The sequence below is a fragment of the Phocoena phocoena genome, chromosome 2, assembly GCF_963924675.1.
Source record: "Phocoena phocoena chromosome 2, mPhoPho1.1, whole genome shotgun sequence".
Classification (NCBI taxonomy): Eukaryota; Metazoa; Chordata; class Mammalia; order Artiodactyla; family Phocoenidae; genus Phocoena; species Phocoena phocoena.
The window spans coordinates 26,664,567-26,677,319 of record NC_089220.1 but is presented as its reverse complement, the minus strand read 5'-3'; the positions used below and the strand labels follow the sequence as shown (position 1 = coordinate 26,677,319).

General features: G+C 39.1%; 1 protein-coding gene across 1 annotated transcript in view; it reads left to right on the top strand.

Moving 5' to 3' along the window:
* The window catches only part of TTLL5 (tubulin tyrosine ligase like 5), a 253,665-nt gene that overhangs the window by 69,131 nt on the left and 171,781 nt on the right, over positions 1-12,753 (top strand). The window contains exons 12-14 of the mRNA XM_065871649.1: positions 1,200-1,281; positions 2,891-2,952; positions 4,121-4,215. Of these exons, the coding sequence (XP_065727721.1) occupies positions 1,200-1,281; positions 2,891-2,952; positions 4,121-4,215 (239 nt within the window). The remainder of the gene's footprint in view (positions 1-1,199; positions 1,282-2,890; positions 2,953-4,120; positions 4,216-12,753) is intronic.

Genomic DNA, 12,753 nt, shown 5'->3' with positions numbered 1-12,753 from the left:
ATCCCACATGCCATGGAGCAACTAAGCCCGTGCGCCACAACTACCAAGCCTGCGCTTTAGAGCCTGCTAGCTACAACTACTGAGCCCGCGCTCCACAACTACTGAAGCCCACACTCTCTAGAGCCCGCACGCCGCAGCTAATGAGCCCATGCGCTGCACCTACTGAAGCCCACGTGCTCTAGGACCCGCGTGCTGCAACTACAGAGCCCACCTACTGCAATTACTGAAACCCGCGTGCCTAGAGCCCGTGCTGCGCAGCAAGAGAAGCCACTGCAGTGAGAAGCCCATGCACCGCAAGGAAGAGTAGACCCTGCTCACTGCAACTAGAGAAAGCCCGCTCACAGCAACAAAGACCCAATGCAGCCAAAAAATATATAATAATAATGAGAGTAAAGTTTGCCAGCTGAGGTTCCAAAGTTAGCCTCTCATCCCTGCATTCTGGGAGAAGAGCCTGCTAATGGTTCTGGCTTTGGTCTTTGTAACAGGTGGGGACTTAAGGGACAAGAATCAGTAAAGAATCCAGAAGCCTTGGAAATTTGATCTCTGGCTCCCTCCTTTATAGCTTGTCACAGTCTTGCTTGGCTGCCATTGGCTCTCTCCTTTCTCTTCTGTCTTTCTGTGTTGGGCCAGTGTATTTTATTTTCTATCTTCAAAGAGGAATTGAAAGCATAGAGGGGAAAGAATAAATATGTTTTATGCTTGGATGTCTTCTTGACCTAGGTTGCAAAAGTAGGGTCTTGGTTTAAGAAAGTGTGATGGGAAGATCCTAGAGAGGTGTCTTCTGTAGATTTTCCTGTTTTCAGAGTGTGGTAGGGGAGAACAATCTAGAACAAGCCCAAAGCAGCATTGATATTGGATGCACTTGTTGCATTCCTTTTCCTAACATTTTTTTTTTTTTTACCCTTCTAGACAGCAGCAGAGTCATGCTGGTTAACTTTTAGAGTCAGGTCACTTTCTGTGTAGAGCTCAGGAATGTCAATAGAGTGGATGATAGAAACTGGAGTTTTATAGCATTATTTTCTTATTATCCCTAGAACTTGATTTCTCTTGGACTTGAAAGTTCTCTACTTCTATTGCCTCTTGATACATAGCAAATTTCTAGGCCTTTGATGGGAGTTGGTTGGATTGAACCTTCCAGATCTTTGTTTGGTTGTGACATGGAAAATGATCTTGTGTATTGTGTTATGTTGTACTTCTAGAACTCTATGGCTTTGACGTGCTCATAGATTCTACTCTGAAGCCATGGTTGTTGGAAGTGAATCTCTCTCCCTCTTTGGCCTGGTAAGTAGTCTATTCCATCAACTAGAAAAGTACAAACCTTCAATAAGCAGCTCTAAAACACTTTTTTTTTTTTTTTTTTTGGTCATTTCTCTTGGTGCTAGGAGATTTTTTTTCCCCTTGGTTATTAGATTGAGATGACTAGAATTTCTAAATTTGGGGGATGTGTGATATATTGTCAGAGTCCATATTGCAACCATGGACCCCTATCTTACTAGTCAATTTGCAATCTCTGTTTACTGTCTTATTGGGCTTCTAAGGGATGCTTCTTTCATTTTTATCCCCAGTGTGCTTCCTCTCGCGCTCTCTTTTTTTAAGCTTTGTAGGTGTTCTGCTAAGGGTAAAGAAATACATGAGATATTGAATTTCCTTCACCACCAAAAGTTTATACATACTCTAATCCACATATACCATAAAGGTATAGAGCTGGGCCTAGGGTAGTGTAGATAATATCTGGTCCTTTTATCCTGTCCACGTCCTGGTGTTATCCATCCAAGATTAAAGCCTAAAGACTTCAAACAATCTTTAAAAAAATTTTTTTAACCTATCTATTGTTTAGAAGAAGGAAAGAAAGTTATTTTTCAATACCAGAGAAGATTCTGCTTCTATCTGTGGCTACAGCCAGAGTTTCTGTTAGCTCTGTGCTTCTCTAAACAGCTAGAAAACCCAAGAGATTTATGACAGAGACCACCCAGCTGCTGCATTTTTAACAATGAGAAATTTTGGGAAAATGCCAAGTAATCAAATAGAGACAGACTGACTACTTTGTAGGGTGGGAGTTTGGCTTAACCCCAGTAGTAAGGTGTAGAGCTGGATAATACAGATGCTTCAGATGTTGTGCTACACTTTGGTTAAGTCAACATTTTGCAGATTTCCCAGCAATGTACATTATACAATGTTAGAGAGCCCCAGGATAAGGCATTGGGTCAGCAGCCAGAGGAATCTGGTTTCTGGAGGAACACCTCAACTCCAAAGCCAGCATGGCATCACTGCCATAGGGATGCCCCCTGCTTTCGGACCATGTTGTTTCTGTTTCCATGTAGGTTCCTGCTGCATCATGTGGTGATATTTTGGTATAACTTGTATTTTTTTTTTTTTTTTGGCCTTCATTTGCAAGCCTGCAAGCTTAAGAAGATGGATTTAGAATGGAAAATGAAGCCTTAAAAAAAGTACAGAGATAGCCCAAGTTTCTTCTCTTGCATGTGAATGTGATTTGACTATCACAGCAGTAAAAAAAAAAAAATTGAACGATGGGCACACTCATAAAAGAGCATATTAAAAATCTGAACCTCTCAAATCCACAGTGATAGTGAAGCAGTGTTATGACCTGTGCAAAGTTTGCATTGCACAATACCTTCTGGAATAAAAAGATTGCATGTCAGGGGATAAGCGCCTTAGATCTGGGCCTGCCTTGCAGAGGATGAGTTTGATGCCAGGCTTTTATTTCTAGAATTTTTGCCCAGATGTTTTTTTTCCCCCATGGATTTGATGTGCTTTATGTGTATCTCCTCATTGACATTTGGTAGCTTTGCTGTATTAAGGCCTGTTAGGGGCAGCTACTCTGTTAACCTACAAAATTATTGATTGCTCTTTTCTTTCTTTGTTCTGTTAGTGATGCACCTCTGGACCTAAAGATTAAAGCCAGTATGATTTCAGATATGTTCACTGTTGTAGGTGAGTAGTAGTGTTTTCTGAAAACTCATATAAAAGTTAAGCAGTGCATCCATTTTGTCAGGTTCTGTAGGTGTTGCCAACTGGCAGTTTCTCAGCCATGCTAAATGTTTTGTACTGAAAAATTATATTTTCAGGGAAGTGTTTATACGTTTCTATTCCCCCTGGCTCCATCCTGCGCTGAGGCTGAACCACAACTAGGGCTGAGACCTAATTCCTGGGGCACAGGAATTAGGAGCTGAGGAAGAGAATTAAGCAAAGATCTGGAGAAAATATATTTTTCTCTGAGCTGAGATAGTGAGACCCACTGAAGAGGCTTTGTTACGAAGGAGACTGGCTGTGTTTCTGCTAGGCAGTCTCTACTGGTGTCAGCGCTCTTCTGTAGTGGTTATAACTGAAGCAGCCAAGGAAGAAATCCCTTTCTGAGTAGATAAGCCAGAACTTTGAGATGGAGATGGGCAGCCAGGTGGGTATGTTTTGGGTTTGGAGTTGTTGTTTTAAGTACTCTAAAAAGACATGATAAAATACACTTGAAATGAACTAACACTTGGTGTACCAGCAAATGCTGTAAAACTTTGCTACCGTGTTCTCCTTAGATGAGAATTTGCTTCCTTTTAGGAAATAAGTGAAATTGGCCGAAGCTTAATTTCTTAAGCAATGGGTAATCTACAAAGCCCATTTTGGAAGTTGCCAATAGACCACCTTTAGCAGTTCCAGAAGTGGATCCTATAACAGGACAACACCCCTCACTTGCTTCTGGATTCTCCTGGTAAAAACAACATTATCTTCCAGTCACCATCCAGGAAGCCACTTAGAAATAACTTGTCTTTATTAACCACTGTGTGTTTTTAAATGGTGGTTCGCACTTTTACTCTGAAGTTCATCAGAAGTCTACATCTCTTCTTCCATCAGTATCACATTTCAGCTCCCCAGCTCCCCAAGGAAGGCTGGTTTATCTGCATATATTCCTTACTTGTTTGCTGCAGTTGTGGTGGTTCGAAGTTCAAGTGGAGTATGTGCATGGGAGAGTCATGCCTAAACCTCCCAAGGATGGATCTCTGTAACATTTATGACAGTGAAACTGAGTTTGTCCATCTAAAGGAAAGGTGCAGCTAAAGCTGCTAATTTCTTAGAAAATGGCAGGCTTTAATATTTCCCATTCCCCATTCAGGGTTTGTATGTCAAGATCCTGCCCAGCGGGCATCAACCCGGCCAATTTATCCCACCTTTGAGTCTTCCAGGCGAAACCCTTTCCAGAAACCTCAGGTAAGCAAATTCAGCAACAGGAAACCCCAAGGAAGCTTATTGCAAAGTGGCAGCTGTTGTCAAGGAGTGAGCAGAAGCGCTACGATTATAAGATCACTTACAGCCGGAGAATTGGGGGACCATTCTAGACAGGAGGCAGTTATATTCAGCCACGGCGAATAGCTTATGCTTTTAATGCTTTCAAACCAACTTACTCTCTGCTTTTTTCTTTCTTTTCTTTTGGCTTCTTTTTTCATTGTCTTTTCCTTTTTTCTTTTTCTCTCTTTTTAAAAATCACTTTCTGTTTTCTCAAATTGATATGCTCATAAACGAGGCACAGAGAGGGAATCTACAAATTCCTCATCATTACTCTGCTGTATTTTTTTTTAATTAATTTATTTATTTTTCGCTGCTTGGGTCTTTGTTGCTGCGTGTGGGTTTTCTCTAGTTGCAGTGAGTGGGGGCTACTCTTCGTGGTGGTGTGCAGGCTTCTCATTGTGGTGGCTTCTCTTGTTGCATAGTATGGGCTCTAGGCACGTAGGCTTCAGTAGTTGTGGCTCGCGGACTTCAGTAGTCACGGCTCGTGGGCTCTAGAGTGTAGGCTCAGTAGCTGTGGCTCACGGGCTTAGTTGCTCTGCGGCATGTGGGATCTTCCCGGGCCAGGGCTCGAACCTGTGTCCCCTGCCTTGGCAGGCGGATTCTTAACCACTGCGCCACCAGGGAAGCCCTGCTGCATTCTTTTTGATCTTCAGACTAGCTTCGCAGAGAAGATGCTCAATTGAAATAATATCTTCTCTATATATGAGTCTCTTCACAGGGACCCTCAATGATCATGAGGTGTAGATTGAAGTTAAATGAGATAAATGCCTGCAGAAAGCTGTGCATGGGTGTCTGAAACATCATCTGACCCAGTGTGGCTCCAGTCTGCGTACTCTGCATTTTTGTTCCAGTTAAACCAATCAGCTCATCATTCTGCCTACCTATTCCATCATCTGATCAGTCCCCGCCCATCTAGACCTGGCTAGTTTCCACTTGTGTTTCTTTGCCTCTTAACGTTTCTTCCTATCCAAAAGGTCCACTTTCCTCCTGTCTTCCCATCTGGATTGATTACCTCACCTGCTCAGAAGTTTGGAGATCGTTTCTTATTAAATCCATTCCACTCTGTCACGACCTTTTCTTTTCATTGCAGCATTATTTACTGGTTCTTTACTGCATTGTTTTGCATTCATTGACTTGTTGCCTTTAAATTGTCCAGTACTCCTCTGCTAGATTGTAAGCCCTTTCAGGGCAGAAACAGCTGCTGCTTCTCCCTGTCCCTCCCCTTTCCCTTACTTTGCCCCTCCTATGTTCCCCCTACCTCCACTTTAGCCCTCCACCTCTCCCTTTTTTCCTCCCACTTCTCTTCCTTTTGCTTGCTGGTCCCGTGTAGATTACTGCTACTTCTGTTTGCTAAGCTTATGTACCATTATTTATTCACATAACTTTTCATTAGAACAGGGTTTACAAACTCAAATGCCTCTAGGGGCTTCAGAGAGACAATGTAAAAGGATAACTAGGGCCAGGTATGATACAGCTAAGAGTGCTGTGACTGCAGTAAACTGGGCAGTGCATGCTTCCTAGCAAAAGGGCAGCTCTTTTACTTCCGTGCTCTGGCTGATCATTGCCATGCGTGAGTGTGGGCCAAGTGTTGTTAGATCTTCCTACTGTCAAGAGAAATCAGAAATCTTATTTTAAAATACTGGCAACAAGAGTTCAATTTAAAAACTAATACTTTGCAGATGAAACATAGCATGTCCTTGAGCTGGATTCAGTTTATTGGTTGCCTGTGACCTCTTGCCTTAGAATTATTCCCTATTAGCATTAGTGCTGTGGTGTGGAACAGGGTGAACTATATTTTAAGGGATATTATCTTAGATTAGAAGTGAAACCAGGCAACGGGGTTGTACTTGATCAGTACATCACAGATCAAAGGGTTTTCTTTAATTTTTTTTTTTAATTGCTTTACAAAGGTGCATTAGTTTCTGCTTTATAACAGTGAATCAGCTATACATATACATGTATCCCCATATCTCCTCCCTCTTGCGTCTCTCTCCCACCCTCCCTATCCCACCCCTCTAAGTAGTCACAAAGCACCGAGCTGGTAGAGGGTTAACCTAGGCGTACTAGGAAAACTGAATTTAGGCAATCGCGTTCCTTTGCAAATTGTTTTCTGCCGTATCTGTGGCAAGAGCCACAGGACTGTGTATAAAGGATTACGAATGTTTCTGTGCATCATTAACAGTTTCTGCAAGTTCCGCTCTAGGAGTAGCTGTATGTCAATCTTGGATGAATTGATCCCTTTTCTTAGCTTGCCTGTCAGCTTTTACTGGTGACTCTTTGCACGTAGTGGAGACTCTATTCACTGTTTGTTCTGCATACTGGTGGGTAATGGCATGACTTCATCCATGAGCAGTCCACAGGACACTTACTTAAAGGCTAAAGAAGCTATAGATTACGTGTACTGTGTGAGACCATTTTATCAGGTAGAATAGTTAACTTTAGGATCTTCAGTACGTGACAGTAGGATTGAGTTCTCAGTGGTGAGAAGGTGAAACTGGAATGGTTATACCGCAGGAGAATGCAGTGTGAACGATAATAAATGCTCTGATCTTTTGAGAGCAAAATATAGGGCTTTGGCTTTTGCTGTCTGCTTGAAGATTATTTTTGTCACCATAGATGTAGGAGTTGGAAAATACAGGCATGTTAGGAAAAGATAAGGCTTTATTCCATTTTTCTGTCTTTTATAGCGTCCAGTATCTGCACAGTTTCAGTCATCAAGCACCAAACAGGTAAGTTCTGGATCGTTTGGAGATTTCATTCAAATTTTTATCTCCATTCCCCAAATGAAAAGCCATTTAGCTTCACTGTTTCACAGTACATATTTCATGCACCTGCTTTTTGAACAGTTTAATAATGTAAAGTAGAATAAGTGAAAGTGAATGCACAGAGATCTTTTTGGATGTAGTATGTAAGAGTAGAGGTTGCAGGAATTTATGAATCCTCTTTTTCTGATGGTGATTATGCTGTGATAGAGGCAGTTGAATTTAAATGACGAACAGAGTTTAGAGGCATATCTATTGTTCTGACCAAAATATTCCAGGAAAGAAATATCATAGTGCACAAGTAACCTTTCATTTGTTCAGACATCTTACGAAACATACCCTTGTCAGTAGCTTAATATTGGAAATGTTTTCACATTGGGTATTGGGCTGTATTTGAGTTTTTTAACAGATGACTTTTCTTATATGCAGTAATTTGCAGTTTTATGAATCTTAGAAACTCTGCCATATTTGGTGTCTCAGATGCTACGTTTAAAATAAAGACAAAATATGTTATCTCAGTCTCTTAATGATCAGCATTTGTCCTCTTTCTGTTCTTGTTAGCAGTATGTGAAATAAACTGTCGCTTTCTTCTGTGCAGATTTTTTTTAACATCTTTTGAAGTGATAGGATTTGATGCTTTGATATGAGTGATGTAGATGTTCTCATGTATAAGTGTGTCACTTGCAATTATTAGTTCTTTAGTAAAAAGCTCCAGTATATTTATTTTGGCATTTGTAGATACAGTTTCTGGTAAGCTTGGAAGCTTGAATTATAACTTTCTTAGCTACTGTTTTTGATAAAGTGATTTACATGGTTTATATGAATCAAAGAAATGAAAAAAAGACTCACTGGCTGTGTTGTCTAGTATTTGGTAACTGATTAGTATGGTTTTGTAACACAAGTTTTGTTGTTTAGTTGGTAGAATTCAAAACTCTGTAATAGTGTTTTGTATTTAGCAGGTACCTAAGTGTGCAAACTGCTCTCTGTGGCAAACAAAAACCAAGGCTGTTGACTTCAAAGAGCTTCCACTCTAAATATCTCTTGACCTAACCTATTTAAGGAGAAAATTAAAGTACTGTTTCATAGCCTTCTGAATTTGACTCCAAAGAAGTGTCTTTGACACAGAAATCTAATCTTAATGTCCCATTACTCATTTTAATTCTATTCCACCTAGCTCCATTGCTTGAATTGCCATAAGTTGCAAATAACCTGTGGACGAGCAAGGCCTCTCTTTAGTGGTTATTTATTTCGACACTGCTCACGTGACGCAAAGGCTTGCTGGCTTTATTCAGCAAACCTTGAGCATATTGAATTCTTCGACTCTTACTGTCCTTTGCCATGTTCTGCCTTGTCCCTATCTTTCTGTTAATGAAGCACTCTCAAATCCACAGTAGTCTCATCAGAGCTAAGTGAGAAAAGAGAAGAAACTTTCTGCTCGGGCCATTTAGACCGTGTAAACTGTTCTTTTTCTGGTGGTGTCAGATTGTGAAGTCACAGTTTTTTGCTTGTTGTCTGATGATTCCTTTTTAATCCATTATCTCTTTCTGCATTTCTCCCTTCCCTTGAATACCTATGGTTCAACATTTTTCACGCACCAGAAATTACATTTCAGTGTTCAAGCAGGTGATATGGTTTTGTGGAAAGAATGAGGACTTTGAAGTCAGATAGACCTGGGTTCAAATTTGAACTCTGCCAGTAACTGTTAGACCTTGGGCATGTTCCCTTATGTCTCAGGCTCACTTCCCACATCTGTCAAATGAGGATAGTAATACGTACATGGAGTTATGCTGAGAAAGGAATGATCAAAAGTAGGTAAAATATTTGGGATACTTTTGGACACATAGTTTACCCTCAGAAGATTTAGTCTCCTTCATACTTTTGAGTACTGTTTTTTGTTTTTTGTTTTGTTTTGTTTTTTGGGGGGGTATGCGGGCCCCTCACTGTCGTGGCCTCTCCTGTTGCGGAGCACAGGCTCCGGACGCGCAGGCTCAGCGGCCATGGCTCACGGGCCCAGCCGCTCCGCGGCATGTGGGATCTTCCCAGACCGGGGCACGAACCCGTGTCCCCTGCAGCGGCAGGCGGACTCTCAACCATGGCGCCACCAGGGAAGCCCTTGAGTACTGTTTTGATTTCCCTTTTTGCATTGTCAATATCTGGTGTTATTTTGATATTCATTTATCTATAGTCATGTCTTTTCACATTTACTGTCATCAACAAATGCAAATCAACCCAATTAAATAAATAAATAAATAATTATTCATCCTCCCAGACATCAATACAGATTCTAAATAATGCTTAATCAGTACCCGATCACTTCCCAACTTGATTCACTGCTTCTTATCTTATCTTACAGTTGCATCTTTTAACTGTGTTCAGCTTTTGTTGGTATATTTTATTTATTATATCATGATGCTAAGTCCTGATTGGAAATATAATTTAAAATAAAAACTATATGAAGTTTTCACAAATGCTTCTCTAAAATCCAAAGACATTAAATATATTTGCTCTGTTCCCCCTTTTTGTTATTTTGTCCTAAATATGAAAATTATAAAGCACATTTTAAAATAAATAAGCAGTCTCTGTACTACTATTCTTTATGAGCCCATTAAACTCTAAATGTTTATGGATTTTTTTCTTTTACTATTTGTTCCATTAGTTTACTAGGGATTCAAGTTAGACTCACCAGGCGGTAATCGCCAGGAGCATACTTCTTAAATTTTTGAAGATTGGTGCCTCATTTTTTTTTTTTTCTAATCCTCTGGTACCTCCTCAGTTCTTCATGATTTTTCAAACATAATTGTAAGTGGTTTTGGTAATTTTTTTTGTTTTTAAAGCCAGTTCTGTTAATAGCAAGATGCATGTCTCCCAGACCTGCTGACTTACATTTATTACAGATTTTCAGATGCTGCATATCTCTTTTTACTGTAACACAAACCTACTTACTTGCTTTCTTTTTTTTTTTTCCCCCTAACTTCAAAGTAGTATACTTCCGGTTATCATTATATGTAAACCTTCTCTATTAGCCATTTTTGGTCTGTTTCCACCCAGATTTATTCATATGTGGGTTTTTTTGTTCATTTTCTTTTGTTTGATAGAACTGATTTATTTTGCTTTTTAAACTTGACTTTTTATTTTCTGAGTGGCAAGATGCATCACATATAAATTGAGCTATTTCTAGTCCATGTATTTTTAACACAGAATTCTAAACTTTGTAAAGTTGCATTGGGAGGCTTTTTATTCTTTGTATGTGTTCTCTGTCAAGCAGATTTTTTTTTGCCCCTCAATTTTGATATCTTTGAGGATACCTCACCTTTTTTTTTCATATTCTACCTCTTGTCCAGTTCTCCTTACTGGTACTTGCCAGCTTTCTTTAGGGTGAGAACCATTTTTCTGATTCAACACCTGTTTCTTACTGCTGTGAGTGGGGGCAGGTGATTCCCTGTCTCAATAATTTCACATTCTCAGCCAGTTCTTCCCTAGCAATGAAGGTTAGATGCGTATTGGTTTCTTCTCTGGGTATATTTCTGAGTCCTACGTTGTACTAATTATAATTTAACAACTTTGATGCATGTTGCATGGTAGAATTCTTACTGAGACAGTTTAAAGTCTATCTGAGAACCCAGCAGTTTAAATCTTGTGTCATCTAGCCAGGGGCAATGGTTCCCTTTAAGTTTAGAGGAGCTTTATTTCCTTAGTGTATTTAGTCAATCCATTGGAATATGTGGATGTATTCTATCCACTACCCAGAGAACATAGCTGAGCTGACGTGCCCAAAGTCAAAACCACAGAATGGCTTGTATTTGAACTGCTTTGCTCTTGTTTTTGACGGTCCTGATGGCCTTTCAAATCATTCTGATTCCTTTTTTTCTTTTGCTTTGCTTTTAATTTCCAAGTATCTCCTTGGCACTCATAAGCATTTCTGGTTTTTTTCTTTTTTTTTCATTATTATCCTTTCTTCTCCCCTTTTCCCTCTGCTTTTTCTCTCACCTGTGTCTATAATTCATTTGTTAAGAGTTCATTTCATTAATAAATATTGGTAGGTTTCAACCAGTGGTCTAGGATAGTAATGCTTTGTTGTTCCTGTATAAATACATTCCTGTATAAACCAGTACAGCAGATATTATGTAGATTTAAAAAATTCTCTCGTCTCAAATTTATTGAAAAGCTGAGATTGGCAAAATATTTTTTACTTTCTAGTCTGATTATTTTCCACTGGCTTCCCCAAAGACACAGGAAACCTGGGTGGATTTTAGAGAGGCATTTGAGATACCTAGACTTCGAGAGCTACAACTTTTCCTATTTTTCTCCCTCTCAGCCTTCTTAATAGTTGACATTGAAGTAAATAGGTGAAGAGATTAAAGGAGTTTCTAGCCACATTTTTTTTTCTCTTTTGGAGTAGCATTGACCTTTTCTTTGCGTTCTGGTGGTATTTGTGGCAATAAAAGAATAAAACAGTCAGTTTATGGGAGTTAACAGCTGAAGCATTCATCAAACAAGCACCATTACCCCTTCCTTTTCTAACCTCCCAAAAGCCCCAGCCAGGAGCACCTGCTTAAACTCCTACCCACCCCACCCAAATAGCCCTCATGTAGGCACACAGTGGCTAGAGTTAGGACCGTGGACTGTGAGTAACAAAAGAGTGGTTGTGAATGTATGTAGGAGACAACCCTTTAAAAATGACTGGGAGAGTTTTGCTAATTCATTGTTTGTGGGAGCAGCTTTAGATGAATAGAGGAAGATTGCAACATCATTATAATAGTCTCAATCTCTGGAAGCCAGGAATATCATGAAGCAGTTCCACAAAGATGAAAATTAGGTCCTAGAAAAGCAAAAAAAAAAAAGTTAAAAAGATAAGAACGAAAAGTAAACAATAAATAAGCAAACAGAAAAAAACCTCTAACAATGAAAAAACAGATAAGAGACTGAACCAACAAAAATAAAACAAAAGGACAAAAAAAAGGAAAATAATTTTTTAAAAATTGGATGTGCTCATTAGATGTTATTCAGTAGTGACTTGATCCATGTTCTTATAAATATGACCATTCCTTAAAACTATTCCTATAGGTAATAACTATTTCTTAAAATATTTTTTCTTATTAACCTGGTAATACAGTTAATCAGCATCTTAAAACAACATTCTTTCTATTCTAAGATGCTTAATCTTTATTTTTATTACATCACTAAAATGAATGCTTACTTCATATTGTCTTCTTTCACAATTTCAGAGGACTTCAAGATATTCTTAAATAGTGTGAAGTGATAAGGCAGCTTGACTTTGGAGGATTTACTGCCAGTGGCTTTCTGATCAAAGCCATGCTGTCACATGTGAGGTAGATAAGTCTTTTTAGCAAACAATAAGTAGTGTGTGAAGATGGCAGAAGTCCTCAAAACATCCATTTAATATTTTGGCTTTTCCAAGTTATATGCTAAATAAGAAGTCACACTTAAAAAAATTTTTTTAAATGATTCTATTACTTATATTGATGCCCTTCTTAAATCTTAAACATTCTTCTTGATTTCCAACATGTGCTGTATAATGTATTTCCAGAGATCAGAAGGGAGTTAAATTTTTTCCCAAAATCCTCTGCAAAGTTTAATTCTAACCATGGTTGATCTGTGTGTCAGCACATTATTCATTTACTTATTTGTTCAAAAAACATTTATTGATCTCCTACTCTATCCCAAGTACTGTTCTAGA